Genomic DNA, 16527 nt, shown 5'->3' with positions numbered 1-16527 from the left:
ATCACCATGAATTAACAATGTAGCCTATTTCTCCAAACTCTGAAAGAACAGTCCCATTGTCTTAATAAATACTAACAAAATACCTTTGGGTCACAATGACCTGGGGTCCAATTTACTCAATCACACAGGGACTGGCACATCTCTATCAGTATTATCTCGAATCAATACTGACTGACAACAAATGAGAGTTGACTATTAAACTAGCCAATGAGTCAATAATTTAACAGGGTGTGTGTTACAGTGTGTGTGTTACAGTGTGTTACCCACCAAGTTCAGGCATGACTGAGTTTCAAACATTCCGATCACCACCAATAACAATGTTCTCAAGCCTTGATGTTCATCTCTTTCTTTTATTGGAAATCAAAAGTAAAAATTTGACAGGATTCACAGACTTGGTAACATTGCATGACAGTGAAATGTACGTATTCCTACTAGAAGTAAGAAGTTTATTCAAATGAAACACTTGATGTGCCAATATCATAGTATAATACAAAAATAAAACTCAAAGAGAAACATTCAACGTATAAGTGTTGTTTAACTAGTAATCCGCTGAAGAAACATTCTGAAGACTTATAATCAAAGTCATCCTTTGTTACAGTGTTGTAGAACAGAGTTACAGGACTGAGAGAAGGATAGGCTCAAATGAAAAAGACAGAGGAAAGGACGTTATTGCTGCTTTCAATATTGATTCTGCTCATCTCTCATTAAAAATCAAAGTGCTACATGACATAACCTATAGTTCAAAATGCTAATCACCCTCATCATTTGATAGGTAGTAATGAGTGAATTGGTTGACCATGTCATTTGGCCATTTATACATACTTAAATTACGATAAATTAGTTGCTACTAACAAACCACTATCAAGTGCCACAATTATACTATGGTTACTATATCAACAACATGGTCTGGGGATTGCACTAATTTAAAGAACCGCTGACGAGTTGTTAAATGGTTGTTTAGGGACAACTTCAGTTCTGAAAAAGTGTCTCAACAAAACATTTACAGGAAATGAGATTGAAGACAGGAAGTGGCATTGACTGAAAAAGTGTTGGCATACAAGCCCCTTGTCTGAGGAGGCACTGACCTCAGCTATCACATCCCCAGTCATCGCCTCACAGTCCAAACAGCTTACAACAGATGCCAGAACCCCACACAAAACTAAAAAAGGATCAGATCTGTTTAAAAGATGGATCAAGTATAAGGATAAATGTTATTGCTGTGGCAAAACAACCTTCAGCTCCCCACGAACGATGACACTTAGTTAACATAGTTGTCATATTGTCCAGAATACAGCATGTCTGAGTAGAGACTAATATAAAACAACATGTTTTCAGTTATAGGTCCTGGTTTACAGTACATAACCCAGATAAACCCAGGTATGAAATGACAGGAGAGGGTCGAGAGAAAGTATAGAGTGAGAGAGAGCGAGAGAGAGAGAGAATTTGTAGTATATCCTAACAACAAACTACTGACCACAACTCAAACAACAACGACGCATGTTAGAAAGATTCTACCTTGGTGAAATGCTGACAGTTTGAGAGCTACAGAACCATAGAGGTCGTTAGGCAGGGAAGGCTGACAAGGAGCCTACGAGATGCTTCCTGTAGCAGGACATGGCTGTGTGGAAAAAAAGAAAGTGAGGGAGAGGAAATCTGAGGAAGGAGGTTGGTGAGATGAGTGAGCAACCTGACCATGGGTCGTTTGAGGGGAACCGAGGACAAGTGAGGCCTTCAGGACAAGTGGTGATCAGGTTGATCCGGACGATTGCATCTGGGTGAAGCTGGTGGAGAAAGCTGCCCAGGGTAATGAGACTGGGACCAGGCCGGCTGGCCGGTGGAGGAGGGGCAGGAAAGGACTGGGCGTGAGGGGGGACCCGGCCAGGCTGAGGTGAAGGAGCAAGCTGGCTGACCTCCATCTTTAAGTGTCTTTAGGCATGAGCTGTTGATGACTGCTGACCTGGAAGCGGGTCTCGTCCGATATCCCATACTGCTCCAGGGGATCCTGCACGGGAGTGGAGAGAAGAAGAGCAAAGCTGGTTGGCTGGAGATGGGAGGACTCTTGGTTTGAGTTTAAAACAGGACAGACAGCTCATGGAGAGGAAACCAAACGGTCTGGTTCCGTAGGGTGTCACGTGGGTGCTGTGACGGTGTGGGTGCTGGGGGGTCAGAGAGAACAGGGCAGAGGGGCGTCACCTTGCCGGTCAGACGGTGGATTTCTGTGCGGTAGAAGATCAGGTTCTTCCTCATGAACTCGTAACTGGAAGCATTGAGAAAAGAGACAGCTGATTAAAATGGATTTACTAAAACAGTACACAACTAACTTGTTAATCCCACCTTGGCATTTAATAGATCACAATCATATGTTTGATAACACAATGTACAACAGAACCCAGACTTTATTAGCACACATATTTAACCGTTTCATCCCCTCCAGGGCCTCATGGCTGAAAAGATGCCACGGCAGACATCGGAGCTTTGAAACACACAAAAAGGACATTTCATTCCCACCAGGTGACATTTCTAATTATAATTTCAGAGCAGCAGTTTGTGGCCTTACCTGGCCTGGATGATGGAGTCGATCCACTCCTGACACTGTTCCTGGGAGTCACACTCAAACAGGTACTTCCTCTCTGCCTCGTCTAGGAAGACTGGGAAAAGAAAGGTTCCACGTATTTACAACATATAACAAAGTGCTGTATTCAAGAAGGAAGTAGATGGGATACTGTTCAATTCACCAGTACTCACTGTGCTAGCCTCAACCCTTGAATTACTGCTGGCTTTACAGCTTAAGCTGTACTTGTGTGTCATAATCCCTAAACAAACAACTTGCTTCTATCAAGGAACATATAAACAAATCGAGTCTTGAGATGTCCTACTGCAGCTCTGCACACATGCTTCCTCATTCCTACTTACTTTACGTCCGCAGAATGTGATACAGGATAACTGCCGTCCCACGCACTTATTACAGAAATGTACCGTCATACTTTGAGTTTGGATTAATTTGAAAAACTGCTTCTTACGCAGCTCAGTGACAGAACGAGAGACATCGCTATAATATATTATTACAGGCTCACCGATAGAAAAGGCTTGACTGTCCTCTCTTTCCACACGACACTGTTCCAGCAGCAGGGCTCCCAGAGGCTGTCAAGGAAATAAAGACCACAGTCTTGTTGTCACCACCTCAGTGATTACAGATCCACAGCATGCTGGGAAGCTGACAGCGGCAGAACAATCGGCCCTTCTTACCTCTTCCTCATCGGTACGGAAGTAGAAGAGAAAATTGACCACCAGCTTCACCAGTCTTCTCTTTACAACTATAAATTCACAGATAACGTGAAGAAGACGTATGGTACATATAACATACCTTTCATAGGAAAAAATACATCCTGAGATAATTTGACGTTTGACACAGTCACCGTGCAACAACGTTGACCCGAAGCACAATCACAATCACAAATGTGGACATCCACAACATTTAATATTACCCAGTGAGACTGCTACAAATAGTCTACTAGTACTAGCGATGCAGGTATAATTCCCGCATAAACGTACCATCTCCTTTCTTCGGTCCTCGCATCCCCAACTCTGCAGCCCTTTCTGAAGGTTGTCGGCTTAACGACACAAGCTCCTTCTCGTTGTAACGCATCCTGAGGCTATACAGTGTTGACGCAGCGCAGTTGTTGACAGATGAGTATTTGACTAGCTAGCTGGTTAGTGCTTTTTCCATTGCCATAAAGTTGCCTAGCATACTAGCTAGCTCTAACTAGTTCACAGAATGGAAAGTAATCGGTGCCTGGACCTAGTTAATGTGATCACTTTCCAAAATAGCTTTTAGTCAAGCTTGTTGATATGCGTCGGACTGCGTCTGTTCATAGCAGCGGTCAAGGAAGCACATCGGGGTCGAGGTTTTCCACTCTACGCTCCCGCATAAAATAGACACTCCTCAGTCATAAAATATACCTGTCGGCTTCCGTAGGCTACTACAGTACGGTGGCCAGCTGAAGATTGGTTAGAAAAAATAAAACGTTTAGGCTATTCTTTAGACATTCAGCAATATAGTTTGATGATTTCTAAGTGGATTGTGTTCCGTAAAAAGTTGAGCAGTTAATTATACAGCAGATATATAAAACGCCTGAAATAAAAATGTAAAAAGTTTAGACTTTCAATAAAGTTATTCAAACCAGGAAGTAGACGAATGTCGTAACGCATGCGCAGGAACATTTGTGTTTACGTTGTAGCGGCGTGTCTTTCGTGGAATTGTTTGTGAGTTTTTATCGAATTATTATCAAGAAATGTACTGTGTTTAATTCCTCTAGTACGATTGAATAACTTGTATATGTCGACACGGCCAACTTATCGTTACCTAGCTGTTTAATATGTCCACTGTGACAAAGGATTTACCCAGACGGTAGCATTAGCAAGCTAGCCGAAATGTGCTGGCTGAACAGATAGCAATCCATTTGTGATTATTTATAGCTAACTACTACTCTAAAGGCTCAAATGTTGGCTCGTTCCATAATTATTCAATCTCATCCACTCTTTATTGTGCAGTTGAGATCCATGGATGCTTGCATATGTCTTGCAAGTAGCAAGCGTGTCTAATTTACTGTTGCATATAGGTTACAGTGCTATTTGGTTGGCTAAATTCATTCATCCGCGAGTGTGAATAATTCCGGGCATATTGCAAACGTTCGGATTGTTTCAACAGGGTGAAAAGAGGTCCAAACAGAGGTGGTGTTGTGGTCCTGTTAGCCGTGTAATTGTGCCCATCGTCAACACGCAAAGATGGATTTCCAACATCGAGCAGGGGGCAAGACGGGAAGCGGTGGAGTCGCGTCCTCCTCGGAAAGCAACCGCGACCGGCGTGAGCGGCTACGGCAGCTGGCGCTCGAGACCATAGACATCAACAAGGACCCCTACTTCATGAAAAATCATCTTGGCTCGTACGAGTGCAAATTGTGTTTGACACTTCACAACAATGAGGTACGGTTATTTTCCTAAATGGGTCTCTCGTCTCGTTGTTGCGAGTACCACTGATTTCAGCTTCCAAATACTAATTCACCCCCCCCCCCCTTTTTCTCTTACAGGGAAGCTATCTAGCCCATACACAGGGAAAGAAGCATCAGACCAACTTGTAAGTACATCATCTATATCTTGGCATATCATTTGTCATCAAAGAATTGTGATTTGACCGTTTCTAACGACCTTGTTTTTTTGTTTTGTTTTTTTACTTATATGTGATGCATCCTCTCACGTGATCATTGTCATCGTGGTGTTTCTAACTGTCCTGTGTTTCTCGCGACCAGAGCAAGGAGAGCAGCCAAGGAAGCTAAAGAAGCGCCTGCACAGCCGGCGCCTGAGAAGGTCAAGGTCGAGGTCCGGAAGTTTGTTAAGATCGGCCGCCCTGGATACAAAGGTAGAGGAACATGGTGTCCCTAGCTAGCTGGTTATTTCCAATGGGACATTTTGTAGCTCTGTTGAAACGTACTTGGTTTCGTTCTATGAAGCTGTCCCATTAGAATATGGACCTGATGTGGTTTCTCTTCTCCCTCTCCCTCCCGATTCCCTTTTCTCCCCTTTTTCTTTCTGCCTCTCTCCCTCCATTCCTCATACTCCTCTCTCTACTACCTCTTTCCCTATCTGTTTCCCTCTTTTTCTCCCTCTCCTTTTTTCTCTTCCTGTCTTTTTCTTTATCCCTCCCTCTCGCTCACCCACACTCTCTCTCAACAGTGACCAAACAGAGAGACCCAGAGACTGGCCAGCAGTCTTTGCTGTTCCAGGTCAGTTTGAATACAACCCCATCTTAGCACATACGTACATACGTACGTACATACAGGAAGCAGTATATCCACCTGATCTCATTGAGAAAGATGGACTCAAGTCCTTCAAGCTCACGATAACATTACATTATTATGTGTTCATTTATCAGATGCTTTTATCCATCACAATGTTGGGGGGAATCAAATAAAACTGTCTTTGTACAGCCCTTTTCACAAGCAATGTCAGAGGGCGTTACATACCATGCCACTAGAACTGCACCTAAACCAACTTAAACCCTTTGTACCCGAGACATCTTGATCTGCAATCAAATGCTCTAAGTGCTAAACTAAACCGATCTCTATCTCTCCCCCAGATTGACTACCCTGAGATTGCGGAGGGCATCGGCCCCAGGCATCGCTTCATGTCTGCTTACGAGCAGCGCATTGAGCCTCCAGACCGTCGCTGGCAATACCTGCTGCTGGCCGCAGAGCCCTACGAGACCATCGCCTTCAAGGTGTGTGTGTGTGTTTCTGTATCAGTGTGTGTGTGTTTCTGTTTCAGTGTGTGTCCGTGTGTGTGTGTGTGTGTGTGTGTGTGAGTGTCCACACACGTGTCAACGCAATAGCCCCTGCAGAAGATCCAGTAACTAGCATGCATATTCAAGATGGCTGATTGTCAGACACGGCGTCTATACTGATGGTATGTGTGCTGTCTCCGTGCTCGTGTTTGTGCAGGTGCCCAGCAGAGAGATCGACAAAGCAGAGTCACGCTTCTGGACTCACTGGAACAGGGAAACCAAACAGGTACCCAATGCCGCCAGGCATGTGAAATGCATCACTTCCTGTTGGGAGTTGGACTACAGCCACCCTTTCTTTTCTTGGGCGGTGTTTTAACTACTGACATCTGTCTGTGGTGGAGATGATGGCTGCTGTGCACCTGCGCATTGTTTAACCTCCTCCTTCTCTCTCTCTCCCTCCTCCCCTTCTCTCTCCTCCCCTTCTTTCTCTCTCTCTCCCTCCTCCCCTTCTCTCTCTCCCTCTCCTCTGCTCCACTACTCTCTCTCTCCCCCTCTTCTCCCCTTCTCCCCCCCCCCTCTCTCTCTCTCTCTCTCTCTCTCTCTCTCTCTCTCTCTCTCTCTCTGTCTCTCTCTCTCTCCCCTACTCCTCTCCTCCCCTACTCTCTCTCTCTCCCCCTCTCCTCCCCCCAGTTCTTCCTCCAGTTCCACTTCAAGATGGAGAAATCCCTCCCCCCATCCAGTGGCCCTGTGCCCCCCATGGGGGTGAAGCGCCCGCCTCCCCTCATGAGCGGCATGGGCTCCCGCCCCCCCAATGAGCCCATGCCCCCGCCTCCCCCAGGAGGGATGCACATGCCCCCCCTGCCTCCGGGCACCCCTGGGGGCCCCCAGATGCACCACCAGATGCCCATGCCCCCCATGATGAGGCCCCCCCTCCCCTCTGATGGACACGGGATGCCTCATAACAACTGATCCATTGACTGCCCCCATACCCCCGCCCCCCACCCCGCCCCCCACCCCGGCCCCCACCCGGCCCCCCACCCCGGCCCCCCGCCCCCCACCCTGGCCCCTGCCCCTCCTCCCTCAATGGAGGACTGTGATTGTCCCTTCCGTTTGTGTGCTGCTGCAGATGGTTGGCTGGCTGCCTGGTTGGCTGGCTAGCTGGCTGGCTGGTTGGCTGGCTAGTTGCCTGGCTGGCTAGCTGCCTTGGTGGCTGGCTGGCTGGCTGGCTGGCTGGCTGGCTAGCTGCCTGGCTGGCTAGCTGCCTGGGTGGCTGGCTAGCTGCCTGGGTGGCTGGCTAGCTGCCTGGGAGGCTGTCCACTGCAGTGTCTCTAAACTCTGGATGCTCCTGGGCATTTTTCTACAGTTGTTCATCTGGGTCCATTTTCAGTAGGTTTTTTTTATACTGATGGAAAGGCAGTTTTACATTGATGTTGTTGTACTAAGAAGACATACTTTTCAAAATGCTCCACTGTAATATTACCAGAAGCTCATCTTTTAAGATTCCTTTGTTTTGTAATTAAATATTGATTGGAAAAAATATTGAGAAATGTCCTGTCTTCTGTGGTTGGTTGAAATACAAACAGCTCTTAATGGCTTCACACACACTTTATTCATGTCTGGTGGTTAGTGTAGCAGAATCAGTGCACAAATAACTTCACATATATTCTATCAGTCCCTCTTCAAAATAATCAATACCACGATGAATAGCGTAGCTGTTGTCTTCACAGTGTAATCTGAGCAACAAAACCCCCCCCAAAAACCCTTTACAAGACATGTGGATCAATGTAACAATAAGCAGACAAGGAGAACTGTCAGGATTGGCTTATCAGTCACCTGTTCCTGACAACCAGTCACAGCCCTGGATCTGATGAGGACTACAGATCACCATCCTCTGGTGAGGAACATAGCTAACTACTCTCTAGCGATCACTCGGAGATTTACCTCTAAACTCCTTCCTTAAGATTGAGTGAAAGCTTTCTGTTCACATGACAGATCCTCACGATTTACCGGCTTTGGATTTCTTCTTCTTGGGTATCACAACCTCTTCTTCTTCTTCCTCCTCTTCCTCCTCCTCCTCTTCTTCTCTCAGTTTGGCTCGTTTTCCTTTCCTCTTGGCTGTCGTGTCCACATCCCTCTCTCTCTTGGCTCTTCTCTCCGCCAGCCGCCCCCCCCCCTCTCTGGTGAGACTCTTCTCGGGGGCCGGTCTGTTCCTCTGCCGCCGGGGGGGGTTCTTAGCCCCGCCCCTCTTGGAGCGGGCGCTCTTGGCGTCGCCGCTGTCGTCGTCATCGCTGAGGTCTGGCAGCCATGACAACAGCACCTCCCAGAGGGGCGGCTCTGGCTGCAGAACAGGAAACAGGAAGTGGTCATTTTTTCTGGTTGAGTTTTAATTGACCTTTCTCTGTTTATTTGTTTTCTATTTCATTTATAGTATTTCGGTGTCACTTTTTGTGTTAAAAAATATAAAGACTCTTGTGAAAAATATATCGGTCTTCCTAACCTTCCCTTTCTTAAAAAAAGAAGCTCATTTGTAACATGCTTGTGAACTGCACCACCTCAAGACACTTCTGTGATTCTCTAGAAGATTCTCTAGTCTCCTACCTCCGAAGGTGCTCTGTTCCTCAGGGCAGAGCGTCTGACCGCCAGCCCCGCTTCCTCCACCTCCTCCTCCGCCCCCCGTCGACCGCGCACCACCTCTGCAGGACACCAGGCCTCTGTGGTTACACCTGATACTCCACCACACAGTGGAGCTTGTCTGACTACAACTAGGGCCATTTATGTCTAGACTGCTGCATGCAGTATCTAGGTGGGTGCGTGTGCGTGCGTGCGTGTGTGTGTGTACCGTGCAGCCTCTGCAGGCCGGAGGTGAGCACCAGGATGGAGATGGCCACAAACAGGCAGCGGTTGAGGGTGACGTTCTCCCAAGGGGTGTCGATCTGGCTCAGGTTCTGGATGGACAGAGACTTCCGCAGGGACACTGAGAAAAGGGAGACAGAGAGAGAGACAGAGAAGGAGAGAGACAGAGAGAGACAGAGAGACAGAGGGAGGGAGACAGAGCGACAGAGGGTAATGGTCGGTCTAAAGTTGTTTTGACGAGAGAGAGACAGAGAGACAGAGAGACAGAGAGACAGAGAGAGAGAGAGAGAGAGAGAGAATGATGTGGGAGGGGGGTGGGTGTGTGTGTGGCTGACTCACTACTTCTGGTGGGAGGGTTACTGGTCTGTCTGGGTACACTCTGGGGGATCTGTGTGGTTGGTGGAGGGCTCTCCTGTTGGAAAACAAAGAGTTTACAGATCTGTGAAATACCAGCTGGCAAACATGTCCTTCAGCAGATATTTTCAAGTGATGAAGGATGCAATTATCTCAAATAAACAAACCTCTTTCATTCTCCTGGCAGCATACATATCTGGAAGGAGAGCAGGGGAGAGATCAGAAAATTGCTTTGCTGTGCGTGTGTGTGTGTGTGTGTGTGTGTGCCAAAGCAAAGTTTATGTGTTAAGGTGTGAAAGGCTATCCTCCCCCAGAGGCTGACAGAGAAAATGTATAAGTGTTCAGTTGCACGGCAACCCCCCCCCCCCCCCCACCCAGCCACCAGAAGGACTGCTGTGTGAGGTGAGTTATCAGTGTTTCTCTGAGCTAGGGTCTTATTTCAGCTGTGACAGTGTGGAGGTATGCTACATCCGCATGGTTCGGCCTTGCTGACATAAATTTAGACCAGTGTCCTCTACTCCTCCCATAGCAAGCCTGCTAGATGGAACCCTTTGTGTTGCTGGGTGAGGACATGTGACTGTTTAAAATGTGTGTGTGTGCGTGCATGTGTGTCTGGTTGTTTTTGTATCTATTCGTGTGTGGGTATCTGGTTGTGTGTCTGGTTGTTTGTGTATCTGGTTATGTGCGTGTATCTGGTTGTGTGTGTGTGTACCTTCTTTTTGGATGTGTCTGAAAGGCTTTTTAGGCGGAGCTTCTGGTCTTGGGGGCCATAGTTCTTCCTCGAACGTGTCAAAGCTCTCCTCCATTCCCTTCCTGAGTTGTAGAGAGGGAGGGAGGGGTGATAATTGAGAGGGAGGAGGAAGAGAAAGAGGAGGAGAGTAGTTATTTATTCTGGGGTAGGGACACGGTCAAACCGATGGATTAGTTGTATTTTTAGAGCCACTATGTTAGTGAGCTGCTCACGTCTGCAATTCTAAACAGCGAATAACAGTTACTGTATTATAATGTCAAATGGTTCACAAACTAATTTCATAACACATTCCACCTCTCAATCCACAGATTACACGGGTTGTAAAGTTAAGCCCACTGTTATTTTTTCACCAACACGCGATCGCGGAGGTCTTCACATGAAGACATGACCCTAACGACCTTGGTGTGTGGGAACAAACCAGACGCAACCTTCCACTTCACCCAGGTCGCCCTGATACTCAGCACTGCTGATGTATCTGATCAAACCGTCAGCTAATCTCATAACAGCCCTAAAAATAGTACAGGCGAACAAACACAAAACCAGCCAGAGAGAGAGAGAGAGAGAGAGAAAGGTGCCACCCTGACGTTACCACGGCAAAGACAAGATTGCCCGTCACTCTTGACCCCACGGACGCGGGTCCTACCTGGTGCGACATGTGGGGTCCCCCAGGCAGAGTCGGGGGCCTCTGTCCAGAGCCCTTGTCCCAGCTCGGGGTTCGGCAGGCGGCTTGGTCACCTTCTGACTGCCCTGACAACCAGACACAGGTGCTGGAGGAGGGTGGGAGGGAAAAAAAGGAAAAGCATCAGAGCGTCAGTCAGGGGAGGGTGAGGAGAGCGCAGGACGGGCCAACAGGGTGACACGCCTCCGCTACCAGCTGTCAGGGAGCAGAGGGGAGGGAGGGTATGTGTGGGGTGGAGAGAGAGAGGAGGAAGGGTATGTGTGGGGCAGAGAGAGAGGAGGAGGGAGGGTATGTGTGGGGCAGAGAGAGAGGAGGAGGGAGGGTATGTGTGGGGCAGAGAGAGAGGAGGAGGGAGGGTATGTGTGGGGCAGAGAGAGAGGAGGGAGGGTATGTGTGGGGGGGAGAGAGAGGAGGAGGGAGGGTATGTGTGGGGTGGAGAGAGAGAGGAGGGAGGGTATGTGTGGGGGGGAGAGAGAGGAGGAGGGAGGGTATGTGTGGGGCAGAGAGAGAGGAGGAGGGAGGGTATGTGTGGGGCGGAGAGAGAGGAGGAGGGAGGGTATGTGTGGGGTGGAGAGAGAGAGGAGGAAGGGTATGTGTGGGGGGGAGAGAGAGAGGAGGGAGGGTATGTGTGGGGCGGAGAGAGAAAGGAGGAGGGAGGGTATGTGTGGGGCAGAGAGAGAGGAGGGAGGGTATATGTGGGGCGGAGAGAGAGAGGAGGAGGGAGGGTATGTGTGGGGGGGAGAGAGAGGAGGAAGGGTATGTGTGGGGCAGAGAGAGAGGAGGAGGGAGGGTATGTGTGGGGCAGAGAGAGAGGAGGAGGGAGGGTATGTGTGGGGCAGAGAGAGAGGAGGAGGGAGGGTATGTGTGGGGCGGAGAGAGAGGAGGGAGGGTATGTGTGGGGCAGAGAGAGGAGGAGGGAGGGTATGTGTGGGGCGGAGAGAGAGGATGGAGGGTATGTGTGGGGCAGACAGAGAGAGGGGAAGGAGGGAGGGTATGTGTGGGGCGGAGAGAGAGAGGAGGGAGGGAGGGTATGTGTGGGGTGGAGAGAGAGAGGAGGGAGGGAGACTGGGAGGGAGACAAGGAGACGGAGACAGGGAGACAGACAGGGAAAGAGGGAGGGAGGGAGGGGGGGCGAAGGGAGGGAGAGAGGGAGGGTATGTGTGGGGCGGAGAGAGAGAGTCAAAAACAGACAGGGTGGTGGGTGTATTGTTGTTGTTTGTGCCCAGGCTCCAATCACACCTCATTTAATCAGCCAACATCATTAAAACCTGGATTGAATATAAAGTGACACGGCTGCCGAGAGAAGAAATAAAGAAGCAAATCAGTGACATCATGTTCAGAATTTTAAAAGGTATTGAATACTTAACATTGACATTTAAACACAACCAAATGTGTTGGTTTTGAATTCATCTCTTTAAAATTGAAATATTTTTTTTTAATTCTGATCCTAAAATTCAAGGTTAAGAAATGTTAGTTGCTGAAATTCGAACAGTAAAATTCAGATCCCAAAAATTCCATAGAAACAAATTCAAGTTTCAGAAATTCAAATAATTCAGGCTGCTCAAATTCGAATGTTGAAATTCAGATCCCAAAAAATCGTATTTTTCGTTTTTGTATTGTTTGTCTCAGACCGGACCTCTCTCCTCAGACCCCAGGCTTTGATTGTATGACTGATCTGCATGTACACATGTATGACTGCATGTATGACTGCATGTATGACTGCATGTATGACTGCATGTATGACTGGCTGTATGACTGCATGTATGACTGGCTGTATGACTGCATGTATGACTGGCTGTATGACTGCATGTATGACTGCATGTATGACTGGCTGTATGACTGCATGTATGACTGGCTGTATGACTGCATGTATGACTGGCTGTATGACTGCATGTATGACTGGCTGTATGACTGCATGTATGACTGCATGTATGACTGGCTGCAGCTACACCTAGATGAGAGGAGCCTGAGGGTTCTGCAGTGAGCAGAGAAGTCTGCAGTTGGACTGGACCCTTCATGGAGAAGTGAGATGGGTCGATTGCCTTACCCATCCTCTGATATCCCTGATGTTCCCATCAGATTTTTTTCAGCATTTTTTCTTTTTCTTTTTGTTTACAAGATCATTTTTCCACCACAGGGCCCCCAAGAGCACATGAAATTACAGTTTAATGTTATATATATATATATATATATATATATATATATATATATATATATATATATATATATATACTGTATATATATATAATACATTATATATATATATATATATTAACAATGCCAAGGGGCCCCCAAATCAATTCTGCTCAAGGGCCCGTAAAGGCTTGGGCTGGCCCTGGTGTAGCTTGGTCATTCTGCCTGTCCGTCTAACGTCTTGAATTTGGCTTTGCGTCTCTTCACCAGCAGATGGTGCTCAAGCACCAGATGTCAGCCATGGATGAGCTTCAGGCTGTCGGATGCTGGTGTCTACTCCAACAGGTAAGTGCTGCGCATCAGGGAGGAATACCAGAGGAATTTCGTTCTGTTTTGCTTTTATCTGACTGACCTTTCTCATGGCAATGGAGTTGATATTAATGTGGGCAATACTCTCTTAGCGGCGTTGTGATTAAATAAGGTTAATTGCGGTGGGGAATTATATTGGTCAGTCAGTAGTGGGAGTTGAGGTCAGGGCGTGTGTGTGTGCACGTGTGGGCGCCTGAGTAGCGGGAAGGTTAGGGATTGTGATGAGTCATGTCTTTGTTTAGACGGTTCTCTTCCTGTTTGAACAATATGTCGCGGCCTTCAGTGAAGACACACACACACAGACACACACACACACATACACTGCCAACAACCGACACCTATAGGTGTTATTACATGATATGATATATCTGTGAAAGCCTATAAAAGTCTAACAACTTTGTTATTTTTTTATAATACATCCCTAATGTGTACGATCAGTCAGTTTTCAAATAGCTTCTGGATTGAGACGTTTACATATTTTTTGTGCTGTTGGATATTTAATAATTGTATAATTGCGTATACTTGGCATGACGCCAACATCTGGAGTTCCTTTTTAATGAGCGAGTCCACGGAGCTAATACAGCAAAAGCTCATTGGTTATTTGTCCCAAGGACAAGCTTGTGTCAGCAGCGGAGAGGAATGCTTCTATCTATCTGACGACATTTCAGTCCAATTATCGTTAACTAAGAAATCCTTTGCAATCAGTGTAACTTTCGCTTTCGCCCCAAAAGGAGCCCAAAGAAGACTAATTGAACCACAAAGAATCAGATTTGAGCGCTGCTGCCTTCCTTTTTAGTTTATTTACCGCACTATCTCCTTATGTCATTGCTGCATTTAGGCGAAGTCAAAGTCTTCCGAGTTTGTGTCAAAGTCTTGGGAGGTATTTCAAGGTCAACAGGAGCCCCTGTGGACACGTGATAAAGTGGGCTAGCGAACACAGCCTCCGGACTCCACTGCTCCACATTAACATGGAAGATGCAAAGCAGGGTGTGATGTCTGGCCCTGCCTGCCTGCCTGCCTGCCTGCCTGCCTGCCTGCCTGCCTGCCTGCCTGCCTGCCTGCCTGCCTGCCTGCCTGCCTGCCTGTCTGCCTGTCTGTCTGTCTGTCTGTCTGTCTGTCTGTCTGTCTGTCTGTCTGTCTGCCTGTCTGCCTGTCTGCCTGTCTGCCTGTCTGCCTGTCTCTGTCTCTGCCTGCCTGTCTGCCTGTCTGCCTGTCTGCCTGTCTGTCTGTCTGTCTGTCTGTCTGTCTGTCTGTCTGTCTGTCTGTCTGCCTGTCTGCCTGTCTCTGTCTCTGTCTCTGTCTCTGTCTCTGTCTCTGTCTCTGTCTCTGTCTCTGTCTCTGTCTCTGTCTCTGTCTCTGTCTCTGTCTCTGTCTGTCTGTCTGACGACATCACAGCAGACGACATCACAGCAGACGACATCACAGCAGACGACATCACAGCAGACGACATCACAGCAGACGACATCACAGCAGACGACATCACAGCAGACGACATCACAGCAGACGACATCACAGCAGACGACTTGGTCTAAATGATGACTGTGATGAACTCATGGTGTCAAGCTCGGCTCTATGAAAACTGTTGTCACCTAGCATCAGTGACACTCGTGACATGTTTCACCTGTTCAGGTGTGTGTCAGGACGAGAACAGAAGAAAAATAACTTCCATGGTTACGGTACATCTAAAGAACACCTCTCTATTTTTTTCTGTCTTTGCTATCCCCAGATGGATATAAAAGACTGCACACCAGTCGAAGGACCCAAACATCCAGACTCAAGCCCCCATGTTGCAGGCTCACGTCAGGGAGACTGCAGATCTTGAGTTGGACGCCGGGAAAAAACCTGAAGAAAAACAAAGAGGATCCAACTGCAAGTGGGTTAGTCTGATGACGGGATGGAGAGAGGAGGAGGAGAGGAGGGATGGAACAGGCTGTCACGGTTACTGACGCACACAGAAAGAGGGAGAGAGCTGTGAATAAAGACGGCACATGAATCACTCCTCCCAGAGTTCTGTGCTGTTTGCTGTCACGTGTCAACACACCACTGTGTTCCAGAAGGCAGAGGGGAGGCGGGAGGGAAACCAGATCTGTTCAGGGGTGTACCGGTTCTCCCAGGGTCTCCCGTGGAGCGGGAGGGAGGGAGGGAGGGAGGGAGGGAGGGAGGGAGGGAGGGAGGGAGGGAGGGAGGGAGGGAGGGAGGGAGGGAGGGAGGGAGGGAGGGAGGGAGGGAGGGAGGGAGGGAGGGAGGGAGGGAGGGAGGGAGGGAGGGAGGGAGGGAGGGAGGGAGGGAGGGAGGGAGGGAGGGAGGGAGGGAGGGAGGGAGGGAAGGAGGGAGCAGGACTAGGTACTAGTGGGAGTGGAGAAGGGAGGAGAGGGAGAGAAGGAAGGGAGTAGAGGGAAGGAGAGGAGAGGGAAGAAATGAAAAGAGGTAAGGATGGAGGAGAGGAGGGTGAATAAAGGAGAGAAGGAGGGAAGGAGAGGGGAGGTGGGGAGTTCTGGAATTAGAATGTTCAGGAGCAGAACAGAATGGCAGTTACGTCAGAAAGCCTAATGCTAATGCAGCAGCTCTGGGTTTATACGCAGGTTTCTGGAAAGCACATTGTACCTTGTGTACCTGGGGTTTGGTCAAAACCAAACCATGCTTTACAGAAGTTTCCAGAAGAAAACTTGATGATCGATACGTCAGTGACCTTGTCAGGTCGGAGGGCAAACCAGGCCAGACACATTAGACTGAATCCTTCTGTCCTGCAACCTGTCTCAACGTGTCGACATGGATCTTTACTCTCACCCCCCTGTCTTTGATATCCTGCGACGCCAACGTGTTTCAGGGTCACACCTTCAACGTGTGTGTGGGTGTGTGTATGGGTGTGAGTGTATGGGTGTGAGAGTGTGTGTATGGGTGTGTGTGTGTATGGGTGTGAGTGTGTGAGTGTGTGTGTATGTGGGTTCTTTGTGACCAGGCTTCAGCCTTCAGGTGAGTATTGTCACACGTCTCCTCCCTGTGAGAATGTGTCCATCAATCTTTCACCAGAGGAGACAGGGAAGGAGGAGTAGCTGTCTGTGGAGACCATGTGTAGGGGAGGGAAGGTGACCCGGAGTTCTGGGGCTGCAC

General features: G+C 48.2%; 3 protein-coding genes across 3 annotated transcripts; 1 reads left to right on the top strand and 2 right to left on the bottom strand.

Annotated features, from left to right (window-relative positions):
- Window positions 1-340: 340 nt before the first annotated feature.
- plekhj1 (pleckstrin homology domain containing, family J member 1) lies at window positions 341-4129 on the bottom strand. The gene is made up of 6 exons (XM_084708309.1): window positions 3553-4129; window positions 3247-3314; window positions 3075-3141; window positions 2558-2648; window positions 2194-2257; window positions 341-2002 (listed from the first exon to the last, which is right to left on the bottom strand). The coding sequence occupies exons 1-6, from the start codon at window positions 3644-3646 to the stop codon at window positions 1919-1921; spliced, it is 468 nt and encodes a 155-aa protein (XP_084564435.1). The 5' UTR covers window positions 3647-4129; the 3' UTR covers window positions 341-1918.
- Window positions 4130-4177: 48 nt separating this feature from the next.
- On the top strand, window positions 4178-7273 carry sf3a2 (splicing factor 3a, subunit 2). Its single transcript, XM_084708308.1, has 8 exons — window positions 4178-4263; window positions 4709-4983; window positions 5088-5134; window positions 5307-5416; window positions 5731-5780; window positions 6134-6274; window positions 6495-6563; window positions 6968-7273. The coding sequence occupies exons 2-8, from the start codon at window positions 4786-4788 to the stop codon at window positions 7244-7246; spliced, it is 894 nt and encodes a 297-aa protein (XP_084564434.1). The 5' UTR covers window positions 4178-4263; window positions 4709-4785; the 3' UTR covers window positions 7247-7273.
- A 590-nt stretch (window positions 7274-7863) lies between these two features.
- LOC146271990 (uncharacterized) lies at window positions 7864-11007 on the bottom strand. Its single transcript, XM_084706588.1, has 7 exons — window positions 10879-11007; window positions 10197-10297; window positions 9652-9680; window positions 9470-9542; window positions 9117-9251; window positions 8876-8970; window positions 7864-8615 (listed from the first exon to the last, which is right to left on the bottom strand). The coding sequence occupies exons 2-7, from the start codon at window positions 10288-10290 to the stop codon at window positions 8274-8276; spliced, it is 768 nt and encodes a 255-aa protein (XP_084562714.1). The 5' UTR covers window positions 10291-10297; window positions 10879-11007; the 3' UTR covers window positions 7864-8273.
- Between the last annotated feature and the right edge of the window lie 5520 nt (window positions 11008-16527).

This window comes from Hypomesus nipponensis, chromosome 10 (assembly GCF_054491055.1).
Source record: "Hypomesus nipponensis isolate SF chromosome 10, ASM5449105v1, whole genome shotgun sequence".
Classification (NCBI taxonomy): Eukaryota; Metazoa; Chordata; class Actinopteri; order Osmeriformes; family Osmeridae; genus Hypomesus; species Hypomesus nipponensis.
Note: the sequence above shows the minus strand (reverse complement) of the source record. Positions and strands in the feature narration are given on the sequence as shown.